At 62.8% G+C, this 18,437-nt stretch overlaps 2 protein-coding genes across 2 annotated transcripts; both read right to left on the bottom strand.

The window, feature by feature from the left end:
• Window positions 1–62: 62 nt before the first annotated feature.
• On the bottom strand, window positions 63–1,100 carry LOC129402254 (basic proline-rich protein-like; the record flags this gene model as incomplete). The annotated part of the gene is made up of 2 exons (XM_055128002.1): window positions 63–289; window positions 434–1,100. Coding segments are annotated over 2 exons (894 nt in total), but the record flags the coding sequence as incomplete, so codon positions are not given.
• Window positions 1,101–4,469: 3,369 nt separating this feature from the next.
• On the bottom strand, window positions 4,470–6,109 carry LOC129402253 (basic proline-rich protein-like; the record flags this gene model as incomplete). Its single annotated transcript, XM_055128001.1, has 3 exons — window positions 4,470–4,831; window positions 5,215–5,355; window positions 5,461–6,109. Coding segments are annotated over 3 exons (1,152 nt in total), but the record flags the coding sequence as incomplete, so codon positions are not given.
• Window positions 6,110–18,437: the final 12,328 nt, after the last annotated feature.

The raw sequence follows: 18,437 nt of genomic DNA on the forward strand, positions 1-18,437 counted from the left end.
GGAACAGGAAGAGGAACAGGAGTAGGAGGAGCAGAAGGGGCAGCAGGAGGAGGAGCAGGAGAAGGACTAGGAGGAGGACCAGGAGGAGGAGCAGAAGGAGGAACAGGAGGAGGAGCAGGAGGAGGAGGAGTTGGAGGAGGAGGAACAGGAGGTAAAGGAGCAGGAGGAGGAGCAGGGGGAGGAGCAGGAGCAGAAGGGGCAGCAGCAGGAGGAGCAGGAGGAGGACCAGGAGGAGGAGGACCAGGAGGAGGAGCAGGAGGAGGAGCAGGAGAAGGAGCAGGAGAAGGAGCTGGAGGAGAAGCTGGAGAAGGAGCAGGAAGAGGAGGAGGAAGAGCAGGAGGAGGAAGAGGAGGAGCAGGTGCAGAAGGAGCAGGAGGAGGAGCAGGAGGAGGCATAGGAGGAGAAGGAGCGGGAGGAGGAACAGGAGGAGGACCTGGAGGAGGAGGACCAGGAGGAGGAAGTGCAGAAGGACGAGGACCAGGAGGAGGAGGCGCAGGAGGAGGAGGAGGAGGAGCAGGAGGAGGAAAAGGAAGAGGAGCAGGAGGAGGAGCAAGAGAAGGAGGAGCAGCAAAAAGAGGAGCAGGAGGAGGAACAGGAGGAGGAGGACCAGGAGGAGGAGGACCAGGAGGAGGAGCAGAAGGAGGAACAGGAGGAGGAGCAGGAGGAGGAAAAGGAAGAGGAGCAGGAGGAAGAGGAGCAGGAGGAGGAGCAGGAGAAGGAGGAGCAGCAAGAAGAGGAGCAGGAGGAGGAACTGGCGGAGGAGGACCAGGAGGAGGACCAGGAGGCGGAACTGGAAGAGGAGGACCAGGAGGAGGTGGACCAGGAGGTAAAGGAGCAGGAGGAGGAGCAGGAGGAGGAGCAGGAGCAGAAGGTGCAGCAGCAGGAGGAGCAGGAGGAGGAACAGGAGGAGGAGGACCAGGAGGAGGAGCAGGAGAAGGAGCTGGAGGAGAAGCTGGAGAAGGAGCAGGAAGAGGAGGAGGAAGAGCAGGAGGAGGAAGAGCAGGAGGAGCAGGTGCAGAAGGAGCAGGAGGAGGAGCAGGAGGAGGCATAGGAGGAGAAGGAGTGGGAGGAGGAACTGAAGGAGGAACAGGAGGAGGACCTGGAGGAGGAGGACTAGCAGGAGGAGCAGAAGGACGAGGACCAGGAGGAGGAGGCGCAGGAGGAGGAGGTGGAGGAGCAGGAGGAGGAAAAGGAAGAGGACCAGGAGGAGGTGGAGCAGGAGGAGTAGCAGGAGAAGGAGGAGCAGCAAGAAGAGGAGCAGGAGGAGGAACTGGAGGAGGAGGACCAGGAGGAGGAGGAGCAGGAGGACGACAAGGAGGAGGAAAAGGAAGAGGACCAGTAGGAAGAGGACCAGGAGGAGGACCAGGAGGAGGAGGCTCAGGAGGAGGAGGAGCAGCAGGAGGAGGAGCAGCAGGAGGAGGAGCAGGAGGAGCAGGAGGAGGAGGAACAGGAGGCGGAGGAGCAGCAGAAGGAGGAACACGAAGAGGAACAGGAGGAGGAGGAGGAGGAGTTGGAGGAGGAGCAGGAGGAGAAACAGGAGGAGGAGGAGAAGCAGGAGGAGGAGCAGGAGGAGGAGGACCAGGAGGAGAACCAGGAGGAGGAGGAGGACCAGGAGGAGGACCAGGAGGAGAAGGACCAGGAGGAGAAACAGGAATAGGAGCAGGAGGAGGAACAGGAAGAGGAACAGGAGGAGGAGGAGCAGGAGGAGGAGGAGCAGAAGGGGCAGCAGGAGGAGGAGCAGGAGAAGGACTAGGAGGAGGACCAGGAGGAGGAGCAGAAGGAGGAATAGGAGGAGGAGCAGGAGGAGGAGGAGTTGGAGGAGGAGGAACAGGAGGTAAAGGAGCCGGAGGAGGAGCAGGAGGAGGAGCAGGAGCAGAAGGGACAGCAGGAGGAGGAGCTGGAGGAGGAGCAGGAGGAGGACCTGGAGGAGGAAGACCAGGAGGAGGAGGACCAGGAGGAGGAGAAGGAGAAGGAGCTGGAGGAGAAGCTGGAGAAGGAGCAGGAAGAGGAGGAGGAAGAGCAGGAGGAGGAAGAGGAGGAGCAGGTGCAGAAGGAGCAGGAGGAGGAGCAGGAGGAGGCATAGGAGGAGAAGGAGCGGGAGGACGAACAGAAGGAGGAACAGGAGGAGGACCTGGAGGAGGAGGACCAGAAGGACGAGGACCAGGAGGAGGAGGCGCAGGAGGAGGAGGAGGAGGAGCAGGAGGAGGAAAAGGAAGAGGAGCAGGAGGAAGAGGAGCAGGAGGAGGAGCAGGAGAAGGAGGAGCAGCAAGAAGAGGAGCAGGAGGAGGAACTGGCGGAGGAGGACCAGGAGGAGGACCAGGAGGCGGAACTGGAAGAGGAGGACCAGGAGGAGGAGGACCAGGAGGAGGAGGAGCAGGAGGACGACAAGGAGGAGGAAAAGGAAAAGGACCAGTAGGAGGAGGACCAGAAGGAGGACCAGTAGGAGGAGGCTCAGGAGGAGGAGGAGCACGAGGAGGAGGAGGAACAGGAGGAGGAGGAGCAGCAGAAGGAGGAACACGAAGAGGAACAGGAGGTGGAGGAGGAGTTGGAGGAGGAGCAGGAGAAACAGGAGGAGGAGGAGAAGCAGGAGGAGGACCAGGAGGAGGAGGACCAGGAGGAGAACCAGGAGGAGGAGGAGGACCAGGAGGAGGACCAGGAGGAGGAGGACCAGGAGGAGAAACAGGAATAGGAGCAGGAGGAGGAACAGGAGGAACAGGAAGAGGAACAGGAGGAGGAGGAGCAGGAGGAGGAGGAGCAGAAGGGGCAGCAGGAGGAGGAGCAGGAGAAGGACTAGGAGGAGGACCAGGAGGAGGAGCAGAAGGAGAAACAGGAGGAGGAGCAGGAGGAGGAGGAGTTGGCGGACGAGGAACAGGAGGTAAAGGAGCAGTAGGAGGAGCAGGAGAAGGACTAGGAGGAGGACCAGGAGGAGGAGCAGAAGGAGGAACAGGAGGAGGAGCAGGAGGAGGAGGAGTTGGAGGAGGAGGAACAGGAGGTAAAGGAGCAGGAGGAGGAGCAGGAGGAGTTGCAGGAGCAGAAGGGGCAGCAGGAGGAGGAGCAGGAGGAGGAGCAGGAGGAGGAACAGGAGGAGGAGGACCAGGACGAGGAGGACCAGGAGGAGGAGGACCAGGAGAAGGAGCAGGAGGAGGAGCAGGAGAAGTAGCTGGAGGAGAAGTTGGAGAACAAGCAGGAAGAGGAGGAGGAAGAGCAGGAGGAGGAAGAGGAGGAGCAGGTGCAGAAGGAGCAGGAGGAGGCATAGGAAGAGAAGGAGCGGGAGGAGGAACAGAAGGAGGAACAGGAGGAGGACCTGGAGGAGGAGGACCAGGAGGAGGAGCAGAAGGACGAGGACCAGGAGGAGGAGGCGCAGGAGGAGGAGGAGGAGGAGCAGGAGGAGGAAAAGGAAGAGGAGCAGGAGGAGGAGGAGCAGGAGGAGTAGCAGGAGAAGGAGGAGCAGCAAGAAGAGGAGCAGGAGGAAGAACTGGAGGAGGAGGACCAGGAGGAGGACCAGGAGGCGGAACAGGAAGAGGAGGACCAGGAGGAGGAGGACCAGGAGGAGGAGGAGCAGGAGGACGACCAGGAGGAGGAAAAGGAAGAGGACCTGTAGGTGGAGGACCAGGAAGAGGACCAGGAGGAGGAGGCTCAGGAGGAGGAGGAGCAGCAGGAGGAGGAGCAGGAGGAGCAGGAGGAGGAGGAGCAGGAGGAGGAGGAGGAACAGGAGGAGGAGGAGCAGCAGAAGGAGGAACACGAAGAGGAACAGGAGGAGGAGGAGGAGTTGGAGGAGGAGCAGGAGGAGAAACAGGAGGAGGAGGAGAAGGAGGAGCAGGAGGAGGAGGACCAGGTGGAGAACCAGGAGGAGGAGGAGGACCAGGAGGAGGACCAGGAGGAGGAGGACAAGGAGGAGAAACAGGAATAGGAGCAGGAGGAGGAACAGGAGGAGCAGGAAGAGGAACAGGAGGTGGAGGAGCAGGAGGAGGAGGAGCAGAAGGGGCAGCAGGAGGAGGAGCAGGAGAAGGACTAGGAGGAGGAGCAGGAGGAGGAGGAGTTGGAGGAGGAGGAACAGGAGGTAAAGGAGCAGGAGGAGGAGCAGGAGGAGGAGCAGGAGCAGAAGGGGCAGCAGGAGGAGTAGCAGGAGGAGGAGGACCAGGAGGAGGAGCAGGAAGAGGAGCAGGAGAAGGAGCTGGAGGAGAAGCTGGAGAAGGAGCAGGAAGAGGAGGAGGAAGAGCAGGAGGAGGAAGAGGAGGAGCAGGTGCAGAAGGAGCAGGAGGAGGAGCAGGAGGAGGCATAGGAGGAGAAGGAGCGGGAGGAGGAACAGAAGGAGGAATAGGAGGAGGACCTGGAGGAGGAGGACCAGGAGGAGGAGCAGAAGGACGAGGACCAGGAGGAGGAGGCACAGGAGGAGGAGGAGGAGGAGCAGGAAGAGGAAAAGGAAGAGGAGCAGGAGGAGGAGGAGCAGCAAGAAGCGGAGCAGGAGGAGGAACAGGAGGAGGAGGACCAGGAGGAGGACCAGGAGGAGGACCAGGAGGAGGAGGCTCAGGAGGAGGAGGAGCAGCAGGAGGAGGAGCAGGAGGACCAGGAGGAGGAGGAGCAGGAGGAGGAACAGAAGGAGGAACAGGAGAAGGAGCAGGAGAAGGAGGACCAGGAGGAGGAGGAGCGGGAGGAGGAACGGAAGGAGGAACAGGAGGAGAACCAGGAGGAGGAGGACCAGGAGGAGGAGCAGGAGGAGGAACAGGAGGAGGAGGAGCAGCAGGAAGAGGAGCAGGAGGAGGAACAGGAGGAGGAGGACCAGGAGAAGGAGGAGCAGGAGGAGGAGCAGGAGGAGGAGCAGGAGGAGGAGAAGGAAGAGGACCAGGAGGAGGAGGAGCAGGCAGAGGAGCTGGAAGAGGAACAGGAGGAGGAGGAACAGAAGGAGAAACAGGAGGAGGAACAGGAGGAGGAACAGAAGGAGAAACAGGAGGAGGACCAGGAGGAGGGGGATCAGGATGAGGACCAGGAGGAGGAGGAGCAGGAGGAACAGGAGCAGCAGGAGGAGGAGCAGGAGGAGCAGGAGGAGGAGGAGCGGGAGGAGTAACAGAAGGAGGAACAGGACAGGACCAGGAGGAGGAGGAACAGAAGGAGGAGCAGGAGGCAGAACAGGGGGAGGACCAGGAGGCGGAACAGGAGGAGGAGGAGCAGGAGGAGGAGCAGGAGGAAGAGGACCAGGAAGAGTAAAAGGAAGAGGAGGAGGAGGAGCAGGATGAGGAGCAGGAGGAGGAGGATCAGGAGGAGGAGGAGGAGGACCAGGAGGCGGACCAGGAGGAGGACCAGGAGGAGGAGGAGTTGGAGGAGGAGGAACAGGAGGTAAAGGAGCAGGAGGAGGAGCAGGAGGAGGACCAGGAGGAGCAGCAGGAGGAGGACCAGGAGGAGGACCAAGAGGAGGAGGACCAGGAGGAGGAACAGGAATAGGAGCAGGAGGAGGAACAGGAAGAGAAACAGGAGGTGGAGGAGGAACATGAGGAGGAGGAGCAGGAGGAGGACCAGGAGGAGGAGCAGAAGGAGGAACAGGAGGAGGAGCAGGAGGAGGAACAGGAGGAGGAGAAGGAGTTGGAGGAGGACCAGGAGGAGAAACAGGAGGAGGAGGAGAAGCAGGAGGAGGAGCAGGAGGAGGAGCAGGAGGAGGAGGACCAGGAGGAGGAGGAGGACCAGGAGGAGGACCTGGAGGAGGATCAGGAGGAGGAGTAGCAGCAAGAGGAAGAGCAGGAGGAGGAGGAGCATGTGGAGCAGGGGTAGGAGGAGCCCGAGGTGGAGCAGGAGGAGGAACAGGAGGAGGAGGACCAGGAGGAGGAGCAGAAGGAGGAGGAGCTGGAGGAGGGCCAGGAGGAGGACCAGGAGTAGGAGGACCAGGAGGAGGAGCAGGAGGAGGAACAGGAGGAGGAGGACCAGGAGGAGGAGCAGAAGGAGGAGGAGATGGAGGAGGGCCAGGAGGAGGACCAGGAGTAGGAGGACCAGGAGGAGGAGCAGGAGGAGGAACAGGAGGAGGAGGACCAGAAGGAGGAGCAGAAGGAGGAGGAGCTGGAGGAGGGCCAGGAGGAGGACCAGGAGGAGGAGCAGGAGGAGGAACAGGAGGAGGAGGAGCTGGAGGAGAAGCTGGAGAAGTAGCAGGAAGAGGAGAAGGAAGAGTAGGAGGAGGAAGAGGAGGAGCAGGTACAGAAGGAGCAGGAGGAGGAGCAGGAGATGGCATAGGAGGAGAAGGAGTGGGAAGAGGAACAGAAGGAGGAACAGGTTGAGGACCAGGAGGAGGAGGAACAGAAGGAGGAGCAGGAGGAAGACCAGGAAGAGGAGGACCAGGAGGAGGAACAGGAATAGGAGGACCAGGAGGAGGACCCGGTGGAGGAGGACCAGGAGGAGGACCAGGAGGAGGAGGAGGCAGAGCAGCGGGAGGATTTGGGGTGGAGGTCCTTCTCATACCCGTGCCATGAACCATGACGGCCAAAGTAGAGAGAGAGGAAGAGAGGCTGCCCTGGAGGCAGCTGGGGAGGCAGGAAGAGACGGGGAGGCAGGGGGAGAGGACAGGGAGGCAAGGGAGAGGACAGAGAGGCAGGGGGTGTGGACAAGGAGGAGGCAGGGGGAGAGGACAGGGAGGCAGGGGGATGGGAAGGCAGGGAAGAGGACGAGGAGACAGGGGGTGGGGAGGCAGGGGATGGGGAGGCAAGGGGAGAGTATGGGGAGGTAGGGGAGAGGACGGGGAGGCAGGGGGAGAGGACAGGGAGGCAGGGGAAAGGACAGGGAGGCAGGGGGAGAGGACGGGGAGGCAGGGGAAAGGACAGGGAGGCAGGGGGAGAGGACGGGGATGCTGGGGAGAGGACAGGGAGGCAGGGGGAGAGGACGGGGAGGCAGGGGGAGACGGGGAGCAGGGGGAGAAGACGGGGAGGCAGGGGAAAGGACAGGGAGGCAGGGGGAGAGGACGGGGATGCTGGGGAGAGGACAGGGAGGCAGGGGGAGAGGACGGGGAGGCAGGGGGAGACGGGGAGCAGGGGGAGAGGACGGGGAGGCAGGGGGTGGGGAGGCAGGGGACGGGAAGGCAAGGGGAGAGGACGGACGGGGAGGCAGGGGGAGAGGACGGGGAGGCAGGGGAAAGGACAGGGAGGCAGGGGGAGAGGACGGGGAGGCAGGGGGAGACGGGGAGCAGGGGAGAGGACAGGGAGGCAGGGGGAGAGGACGGGGAGGCTGGGGGAGAGGACGGGGAGGCAGGGGGAGACGGGGAGCAGGGGAATCGGCACCATGGAGAAACTGCAGTCAGGAGCGGCTGTGGCATGTTCGGTGGAGGGCCCCAATCCTGACCCACACGAACTGTGTCTCACTGTGGCTCGACTTTCTCAGAAAGAGAAAAAGGTTCAGCAACAGGGAAACTGAGTCCCAGAGCCTTTGTTCCTGCTCAGACAAGGGCCTGTGTCTCCCGCTCCCGGGTACGAGGGCTGCAGACCAAAGTCTCCACGTTCTGTGTGCGAGTCTCACCTCAGCCTCTCAGAGGAGGAGGAGCTGCACTAAGAGGCGCCAACAGTCCGTGACTCCGGGGCTCAGCCCCTAGGGGGGACCTTCGGAACTGAGCCGCGTTCCCCTGCGGAGAAAACGTCCCAGCAGCAGAGCTGGTCACCCCGGGCTCCTCGGGGCAAGCCTGGGCCTCGGGGCGCCCTGAAGAGAGGACACGGCCTGTGTGCTCCCCCTCCTCCCTCCCGCTCCCTCCCTCCCTCCTTCCCGCTCCCTCCCTCCCTCCCTCCTGCTCCCTCCTGCTCCCTCCCTCCTTCCTTCCCACCCTCCCTCTCTCCCTCCCTCCCTACCTCCCACTCTCTCCCTCTCTCTCTCCCTCCCTCCCTCCAGCTGCCTCCCTCCCTCCCCATCTCTCCCTCCCTCCTTCCCTCCCACCCTCCCTCCCTCCGTCTCTCTCTCCCTCTCTCTCTCTCTCCCTCTCTCTCCCCTACTCTCTCCCTCTCTCTCTCTCCCGCTCTCTCTCTCTCCCTCTCTCTCTGTTTCTCTCTCTCCCTGTCTCTCCCCCCCCCGAACAGACACACACAGACACACACACACAGACACAGACACACACACACACACACACACACACACACACACACACACCATCAGTGGGATGAGCGCTGCCGGCTCTGCAGTCCCACAGAGCTCCTGCCCTGCAGAGACTCAGCGTCGGCCCAGTGGGCTGCAGTGGCCAGTGCCATCCCACCGACTCCGCACGCCAGCCCCTGGCTGCGACCAACTCCACCCACGTCACGTGACAGCATCTCCTCGTGCCACGTGGGAAGTGGCAGCCAGCCGTCCTCTGTGGCCCCGGGGGCCACACCCAAGCGCGCTCTGGCCGGAGACTGTCCAGCGAGACGCTCCACACGGCCGGGCGAGGCCGGCGTCACCCTCTCTCCCTCCCCGCGGTCAGCACACCCAGAGCAGCCGCGGCCCTGGGTCCCTCTGAGGAAGCAGCAGCGGGAGAGGAGCGTCCACCCGCCACGTCCCTAGCTGCCCGGACTGCAGAGCCGCTGGCCCAGCTGCCCCCGTCACCCAGCGAGGGGTTCCTGCGGGTCCCAGGGATGCCCCCTCAGTGGAGCACCAGAGCTGCCCGCTCAGGGCTGGACTCAAGGCACGGAGCCCGGGAGACTCCCAGCCAGTGCTCTCAGGGGGAGGGACACGCCGGACACGGAGGCCTCCGGCACCGCCCGCACCGGGAGGCTGAGGGCACCCTGGGCAGCCCTGGAGGCCCGCGTGGAAGTTTCACCCTGTTCGCATCACCTGGGAGAGGCCTCGGCTGCGGAGACCAGGGGGCCTGGACGGGGCTTCTGGGCCGAGCCCCTGCTGGTAGAGCCGGGATTCCCCGTGGCCTGCCGCTCTGCCTGCTCTGCCCTGGCCCGGGGGCTGCCCCCTCCCAGCACCCGGCACCCAAAGTCACTTGCCGGCACTGGGAGTGGGCAGGGCAGGGCCGACCCCCAGCCCAGCCACCCGCCCCGCCAGCGCCCCCTGGGGGTGAGCAACCGCCCCAGGGACGTGGGCCCAGGCCCCTCCTCGCCGGGGGCTCACTCGGCCGCCCTCGGGGCCAGCCTCTCACCCGCGCCGCCCGCCGCCCGCCCGTCCGGCCGCCTCTCGGGAGCAGCTCGTGCTCAGAGGCTTGTTTCCTTCCCACGGCTAACGAAGCCACCTTGCACAGACGAAACCCGGGGAAAGCCGCCCACACGTCACGGGGCTGTTCAGCCGCTCACGCCTCAACTGGCGACTTCCGAGAGCCGGGGGCATGTGCAGAAGCGAGCGCTCATGTCGGACAGAGAGCGGCCCACCACGCAGAGCCCCTGGTGAGAGCCCACCCGAGCATCTGGAGCACTGGAAGCGAGCCCGCGTCTGAGCCCGCCAAGGGACTTGAGCACTGAGGCCAGCCCGCGTCTGCATGGCCAAGAGGGGAGGAGGCGAGCAGGCGCCTCCTGTCACCCGTGGGCCCCGGCCCAGCCCCGTGCCCCTTCCTCTGAGTCTCCCCGAGGCCTCTCCTCACGTGAAGGAGGGAGAGGAGCCCAGTGACAGAGCCCGCGGGAGGAACAGCAGAGGAAAGTTCTAGAACCTCCGTGAGACCTGGAGCCCCGCGAGAAGAGCACCCTGAGAGGAGCTTCCCTGGGGGCAACGGGGAGCCTGAGCCACATGGGGCCACGGGGCCACGCAGCAGACAGGAGCGCCCGCGGGTCTGACAGAAGCTGAAGACCAGGAGCACTTGCGCGGGCTGGTGCGCCTCCGAGAGGCTGAGGGAGGACCTTCGGGGAGGAGGGAGGAGGAGGCGCCGGGGAGCAGGTGCTCGGCCCGCGTGGGCAGGGCTGCAGTCGGCACCACAACCCAGGCTGACGGGCCTTACGGGGGTCCCCGGCCCCTACACCCCTGAGAGAAGGCAGAGGAGATTGTGAAAAAGGAAGGAGTGAATTTCGCATCCAGGGCTGGGTGGGGGGGAGAGACCCCCTTTGTCCTGCCCAAGAGCGTCCACAGTGAGGAGCGCTGAGGGGCCAAGAGCAGCGGCCGGCAGAGGAGCAGCTGGACAGCCCAGGCCCCAGCCTGGGAGGAGGGTCCGCAGGGCTCGGACCCAAGCCTCGCACAGCCCCGACCCCCAGGCTAAGAGGCGGGGACTGGAAGGCCTTGAGTCACAACAGGAAGCAGAGCGGGGCCGGGAGTCACGACAAGGCCACCCCAGCAGGGCGGTCAGGGGCAGCGTCTGCCCTGCACCACCGGGGGGACGGCTCTCTGGGCACTTCACTCACTTCACTCCCTGTCCGCGTTCACTGCTCGCCGTGCCAGCCATCATCAGCACCCACCGGCTCCGTGGGGCTCCGCGCAGTGGGCACCCGGGCACCCGGAGACCTTAACGCCGTTATTCACGTTAACAGTGCTCGGGGTGTTTGCTCTCAGCTCCTCCACTGGAGAAGGAAGGCCAGCTCGACCTGCATCGTCTACGGGCTCCGAGCACTGACCTCCGGGAGTCTCTGCAGACGGGCCAGGCCCCGGGTGCTGCCCCCTCGTCGTGGAGGGGCCACCCCCACCCTCCCTACCCCCCCAGGCCCTCTCCCTGGGGCCGTCAGGCTGAGACAAGGAAAGAGGCTTTCTTAAACACAACGTCAAGAAACAGTGTGCACGTTATAGACCCGGAAAGTGCTCTCTGGGCCTTTACCACTCTCCTCTGGCCAGTCAGTGATTCGCAGACTATTCCACACAGCCGGGCTGGGTCCGAGCTGGGAGCCTTCTTGTGTCCTGAGAAGGACTTTGTGCTTCAGAACCGTCTGTTTTCCCTTAAACCACTGCGTTTGTGGCTTACCCTCACGACTGGAGTTTTCGCTCTGCCAACGACACAATATAAGCGTTCTTAGACCGCCTTGCAGGGGGGCGGCCAGCCAGGCCTGCGGGGGCAGGGTGCGGCCTGAGCCGAGCGTCCCCTCGACCCCAGCAAGAGTCCGTCCTTTCAGATCACAGCTGAGACGCGATTCATCGGCCGTGACACCGTCTCCGAGGAATGCGGGTGCTGCAGAGGAAGCCGCCGGCATGAGGGAATGCGTGCATGCGTGGGTGTGTTCGTGTGAGCTGAGGGACGCGGCACGCGTGTTCGTGTGAGCTGACGGATGCGGCACGTGTGTTCGTGTGAGCTGAGGGACGCGGCATGTGTGTTCGTGTGAGCTGAAGGACGCAGCACGTGTGTTCGTGTGAGCTGACGGATGCATCTTTGTCTCCCACTCTGCGAGTCTGAGGGCATGGTTGTCGCCACCCGCAGCTGCACGCCTGCCCTGCCCCCGCGCTGTCGAGCTAACTGGAGCCAGCAGTTAGCCGCAGGCCTGCGCTCGTGCTGGTGCCCGTTTCCGTGCGGCTTCAGCTGTGGAGTCCCAGAGCAAGCGGCTGGAGAGTGAGTCCGGTCAGCCGGAACGTCGTCACGGGGCAGCATCCGGAATTCGGGTGGTGGACCTCACACCACCGAGACTGGCACACATCCAAAAGAACAAAGCAACCGCTGTCGGAGAGGATGTGGGGAGAAAGGGACCCTTCTGCACTGCTGGTGGGAATGCCGACTGGTCCAGCCCCTTTGGAACACAATATGGACGACTCTCAAAAAAATTAGAAATTGAGCTTCCATTTGACCCAGCAATACCACTGCTGGGAATATATCCCAGAGAAGCAAAAAGGTATAGTAGAGATGACATCTGTACTTACATGCTCATCGCAGCACTGTTTACAATAGCCAGAATCTGGAAAAAGCCTGAGTGCCCAAGAACAGATGACTGGTTAAAGAAACTCTGGTACATCTATACAATGGAATTCTATGCAGCTGTTAGAAAAAATTAAGTCATGAACTTTGCATATAAATGGATCAACATGGAAAGTATCATGCTAAGTGAAATGAGTCAGAAAGAGAGAGACAAACATAGAAAGATTGCACCCATCTGTGGAATATAGAATAACAGAATAGGAGACTAATGTCCAAGAATAGTAGAAATAAGTACCAGTAGGTTGGCTCCACGGCTTGGAAGCTGGTCTCACTTGCTGGGGAAAAATCATCCCAGATAGAGAAGGGAACATCAAGTAAAATGTGGTTGGAGATCCCGCTCGGGAAGGGAGATGCATGCTGAGAGTAGTCTAGAGACTGAACACAATGGCCACTCAATACCCCTATTGCAAACCACAACACCCAATTGGAGATAGAGAGAGCTCAAAAGGGAATACCCTGCCACAGAGGCAGGTGGGGTGGGGGGGGAGATGGGACTGGGGTGGAGGGATACTTGGTTTATTGGTGGTGGAGAATGGGCACTGGTGGAGGGATGTGTTTGTGAACATTGTATGAGGGAAAACAAGTTCTAAAATGTGTGAATCTGTATCTGTACCCTCATGGTGATTCACTAATTAAAGAATAAAATAAAAAAATTTTTAAAAAAAGAGTTCGGGTGGTGGATAACAAGAAGCGCCCGAGGCTCTGCAGAAAACTCGGGACCCGTTTCTGGCCATCTGCCCACCCCCTGCCCATCCCTGTCCGCCACCAGCCAGCGTCCCTGGGGCCCCCGGGCTCCTGCTGAGGGACTCGCCTCGCCGGCCTCTCACCCGCCCCCTCAGGCTCAGTGTCGCTGGCGCAGTGTCTCCTGTCCCATCTCTCCGGGCAGAGCCCCCAGCAAGCCCCCGAGGGCGGCAGCACCAGCCCAGGCCCTGGCAGGCGCTGCCCGCACTGACCCTCCCGCCCAGACCGTCCGAGCCGCGTCCCCTGGGCTCTGCTCACGCCCGCCGGGCCCCACCCCTCCACCTCTCACCTGCTGGCTTCTTCATTTATTCCCTTCATGAGTTAGTCCCTAGTCTGCGTGGTCGCTGTGAGCTGAGGGCTGGAGCCTGAGTGCAGAGCACTGTGGGGGGAGCAGGGCTGCGGGACCCTTACTCAAACCGTCAACAGACCAGAAGCCCCCATGCCCACACCTGCAATCGCCCGGCTGGGTCGGCTCATTCTAAAGCCACTTCCTGAGAGGTTTGTTGTGCGACTACCGGCCTGTCTCCCACGCCCTCCTCGGTGCTGCCCGGTAATCTCCTGCCCACGGGGGTCAGTTCACACTAAACACTGCTCTGAGACAGAGATGGTGCAAGTGTTTCCGAGAACCCTTCCTACTTTCCATTTTAAAGAATCACAGGCAATCATCCATCTCGAAACCACCTCACGTCTTATGGATAAATGTAGGAGCTAAATATTTTTGTCTAAAAAAATCTGTTTAGAGATGAACTAAGTCTGACATGGTTAAAAAATAAAACCTGGACACAATCTTCTGAGGTCAGAAACTCAGATAAGTCTAAAAGGATGAGCAGTTCTTCACATCTCACTTCAATTCTGAGCTGTTTTTAAGACACAGACACTCCCCCCGTCTCTCCCCACACACAAACAAACACATTTAAATTAGCAACTGCGTGAGTGAAAGCCATGGACTGGAGCAATAGCACAGCGGGTAGGGTGTTTGCCTTGCACGTGGCTGACCCGGGTTTGATTCCTCTGCCCCTCTCGGAGAGCCCGGCAAGCTACCGAGAGTATCCCGCCCGCACAGCAGAGCCTGGCAAGCTCCCCGTGGCGTATTCGATATGCCAGAAACAGTAACGACAAGTCTCACCATGAAGATGTTACTGGTGCCCGCTCGAGCAAATCGGTGAGCAACGGGATGACAGTGACAGTGACCGATGAGTGAGAGTCGCCCTGCCACGCGCCCCCAGGGCGGTCAGGGCTCGCTGTGGCGTCTCCACAGCTGGCTTGCTCTCGGACAGTCAAGGGCGGCTGGTGAGAGGGAGGGCTGGGGGGTCTCCAAACAGGGCGTCTGCAAAGGCGCGTCTCCCCAAGTCTCCAGTGTCTCAGGGCGTCCCGCCGCTGAGGTCGCAAGGGCCGTGCCCCGAGAGGGCCCCGGGCTGCCAGCCGTGGAGGGGCAGCAAGGACAAAGGACTTTCTCAGACAGCTGCAGGCTCCACGCACTGAGTGGCCGTGAAGGACAGGGCCAGTGGTGGGCGGAGATGGTGGTGGACACTCTAGAGAGTGGACACGGTCGGGGAGGGGACTCTGCAGCGGGGGCGGCAGGGAGGTCTCTGAGAGTGGGGACCCCACCCTAGGCAGACGCAGTCGGAGGGCCCTGTAAATGGTGGCACGGTGGGGGGGGCCACCAACCGGGCTCGGCCAGCAGTGGACAGTGTCCATGGTGGGCCCAGGCAGAGCAGAAACCCCCATGGTGGGCACTGTCGGTGCTGGACTCCATCCGGGGGACACCTCACAGTGGACACGACCAGCGGTGGGTCCAGTCACTGGGGGACCCAGACAGTGATGGACACAGTCCATTAACGGTGGCCAGGCTGCGCAGTGAAGGATGGGATGCGTGGACAGACCTCTGGGCCGGTCACTGGGCCTTGAGCACTGAGGCCCCGAGCACAGCCGAGACTCTCTGAGCACTGCTGGCTGAGGCCCCCAAATAGAGCTTTTAAAAGATATTTTTTCATTAGAAATAGATAACGGAACTCAAGCCCGGGTCTCTGGGAAGCCTCCGCCCGTTCCCACGTGGCCGGCCCAGCCGTCACGCTGCGTCTCCACGTGTGGGCCCACGCCTCTGCCCCCCCCCCCAGCAGAGTCTCTGAGGAGATGCCGTGGCTGTTCCCATGGCAACAGGCAACTGGGGGTTGGCTCCCCCGAGCTCCCGAGAGAAGGTTCCTACAGAGAAGCTCATCCACAAGCTGCTGAGGAGGGAGAAGCCCAGGGGCACTGTGGCCAGCCCGGGAGGGCCAGACACTGCCCAGCTGACCCCGGTTCCATCCCAGCTTCATGTACAATCCCTGGAGCCCTGCCAGCAGTGAGCCTGAGCACAGAGCCAGGAGTCATCCCTGAGCACTGAGCCAGGAATCATCCCTGAGCACTGAGCCAGGAGTCAACCCTGAGCACAGAGCCAGGAGTGACCCTGAACACAGAGCCGGGAATCAGCCCTGAGCACAGAGCTGGGAGTGAGCCCCAAGCACAGAGCCAGGAGTCAGCCCGGAGCATGGAGCCAGAGTCAGCCCTGAGCACCGCCAAGGTTGCCCCCCAAAACAGACAAACATAGAAGTCACATTAAGAGCAGCATCTTCCTCTGCAGCTGAGGGGAGCTGGGGTCTGAAGGAGGAGCCATGGCCAGGGGACAGTGAGCCGTGCTGCTCCAGGACCAGCCAGCGGGAAAGGGGGTCGTCTCCGCCTGGCCCCCAGGCACCTGCATGCCCCGGGTCAGCCCAGGGACTCGGTCACACGTCGTCATGGGAAGGGCCTCCTGCTCCACCCAGGCGCCCGCCTCGGCGTGGGGGAGACTTCCCTCAGAACCCCAGTGGGGAGCGGGAAGAGGACGCGTCCATGAGGGCCGAACATCCTGAGACAATGCTCGGAGGTGCAGGCCACGGTGAGCGTGAGACACGGCCCCACGCCAGCAGGTCGGGAGTGAGGACCCTGCGTCAGGCAGGACAGTGAGCCCGGGAGGGGCACGCGTGGGTTCCTCCCCGCAGCTAGGGCAGAGGCGACCCGGGTGCTGGGGGTGGTGAGCGAGCCCCGAGCACTGTGAGCTGCTGGACCCAGGGAAGGGCATCCGCCTGCCCTGGCCCAAAGCACGGACGGCTGGGAATTTATGCTGACAGGGTCACCGGCTCTTGCCCGCCCGCTGCCTGGCTCCCGGGCGACGGGACCCCTCCAGGCCGGGCTCTGAGACCCGCCCCTGGCCAGAGCCGGCCCGGGGCAGCGAGGGCCGAGAGTTGGTGACGTGGCCGGGGGGGCGTCTGACAGACACAGCACAGCTCCTTGGGGCGCCCACCCCGGGCTGTGGGAGAAGCCGCGGGCGGCCACCGAGACGTCCTGAGTCCCCGACCCGGGCCCAGAGCGCCCCCACCCTGCCCGCCCGCGCCCTGACTCTCCGTTACCCCCGCAGTGGGAGAAACGACGGGCAGCAGCGCCGTCTAGTGGCGGCTTTTGTCATCGCAGCCAGCGTCTGGCTTGCTCCTCAGGCCAGTTTTCCCTAAAAGTCTGAAACGCGGCAACAAGCGGCCGAGGTGGCGGTTGGTCCCCCTGGGCCAGGAGCCCGCGGGGCGGGACGGATGCCGAGGGTAGCAGACGTCTCGGAGGCAGCTCCAGCTCGGTCATCCCGACTCCGGGGAAATACCCTTGCTTGGGAAATCGTCCCTTGACGATGACTTTGCTGTGAGTCCCGAGTCCCGCCTGGGCCCCCCACCTGGCCCCGCTCCTGCCTGTCTGGCTCTGGCCGTGGGCAGGGCGGGGGGCCGGGCAGAGGTTCTGAGGCTGCCCACGAGCCTCAGGGGGCTTCTGACTGAGCTCCCAGAGCGTCCCCTAGGGCAGCGCCTTCTGCCCGCCCCGCCCTCCTCCCGTCCTACCCCCGTCCTGAGCGCGTGCTGCCCCGTGGCTGACCAGACCCCGTTGGCTCTGCTGGCCAGGCCGAGAGGGACACGCGGAGCCACACATGCTCCGAGCACAGGGACACGGCGGGGAGAACCGCCTGAGGCTCGACGCAGCTGGCTGGGGTACAAACGCCTCGTCACACCCCCACCAATCTAGGCTCGGGGACGAGAGGGCGGAGGGGCTCTGTCAGGGCCGAAGGACGAAGAGGACGGCGGGCACGGGAGGGGCAGGACGAGAAACCCAGAGTGGACGGAGCCGGGGGGGTAGGAAAGCGGCGGGCGAGGGCTCGCCAGGGACACAGCTAGGACACGCGGGCAGCTGGCGTCCACCCTGCCGGGGCCTCCTGAGCCTGAAGGGCTCCAGCCCCCCGGGGAGGCCCGCGCCCCGCAGGCCCGAGGGACAGGTGGGCGGCTGGGTGGCAGAGCCTGAGCTGCAGAGACGCCGACTGGGCACCCAGGCAGAGACCCCTCCCTCCCGCACCCCTGGGTGGGCTCTGGGCGCTCAGCAGGGCCCCAGAGGCCTGCCACGCCCTCCGTCTACCTCAGCAGGGTTTGCACGCCCCTTCCTGCTCACTGGGAGACTCTGGAAACAGTGCTCCTCGGCTGGCACTGGGCTGCCAGAGGTGCAGGGAGAAGCAGACAGGGGCTTGGCGAGGAAGTGAGGCTGAGGGGCGGGAACGGGGGCTCCTAGTGCCCGTGGAGGCCACTGCAGGACTGTCCCGGAGCGCAGAACCCCGCAGGAAGGGCAACCCTCCCCCACCCGCAAACGCCATCACGAGTCTAACCCCAGGGAGACCAGCAGAGAGAATCTAGTCACGAGGGGGAGATCGGCGTCACTGTGCTCGCTGGCTCTCTGGCGGAGGCAGCAGCCGGCCAGGAGACCCAGACTCAGCTCCGGGACCACGTGAGCCGCAGGGACAGCCCCACTGTCCCCATGCCAGCCGCCCCTGCCCGGCCCAGCACACAGACCCCAGAGCCGGGCAAACCCGAGACCCCTCCCCAGGCTCCGAGACAGCACGGAGGAGCTGGGCGAGAGCGGGCAGGGCGCTGCCCGGCCAACGTGGTCCTCAGGGCAGCTCAGATGCCCAGCGGGACCCAGGAGAAAGGCCCTCAGTCCCCGTCAGTGTCTGGGGGGGTCAGCAATGTCACCACACACGCACACTCACACTCATATGTACAGACACCCACAGTCACACACATACATACACTCACGCACATTCATACTCACATACATCTACACTCACACACTCTCACAGACACAGTCATGCATAGACACAGTCACACACATTCAATATGCACTCACACACATACACACATACATACTCACACACTCATATATGCACTCACACACATACACACATACACATTCACACACTCATATACTCACTCACACATACACATATGCATGCACACATAAATACACCCACATACATTCCAATACCTATACATATGCTCATTCACACACACATCCACAGACATACACACACACGCACTCACACACATGCATATACTCACATATGTTCACACACTCAGACCTGTAGTGATTCACATACACTCACATAGACTCACACACATACACTCACACACATACAAACACTCACATATATTCATAACGTATATTCACACACTCGGGAACTGCCCATGGCCGCGTCCACTGTCCCTGCAGAGGGAGTGACCACAGGCAGAAATGAAGGCGGGCCTGGGGAGAGGCGCGAGGGTGTCTCGGCTCTGTGACTGGGGTGGCTGGACAGTGACCAACGGGACCTGTGCAGGGGTCAGCCCCATTCTGACCTGCCAGCAGGGCTGTGGTGAGAATGGACCGCGGCCAGCAAGCTCAGGAGGAGAGTCCGCGAGCTCACTGCACGGGGACTCGGGGAGAAAGGCCCGCAGGGGGGCAGCACCCAGCGGTGCCCACCTCAGACCTCCAGGCCAGGGTCCAGCTGCTCGATGCAGCCTCTGGGTGGGGAACCAGCTCCCGGGTCTGTGCGGGACTGTGCGGGGTCTCTGTGGGTCTGTGCTTATCTGTG

This window comes from Sorex araneus, chromosome 2 (assembly GCF_027595985.1).
Source record: "Sorex araneus isolate mSorAra2 chromosome 2, mSorAra2.pri, whole genome shotgun sequence".
Lineage (NCBI taxonomy): Eukaryota > Metazoa > Chordata > Mammalia > Eulipotyphla > Soricidae > Sorex > Sorex araneus.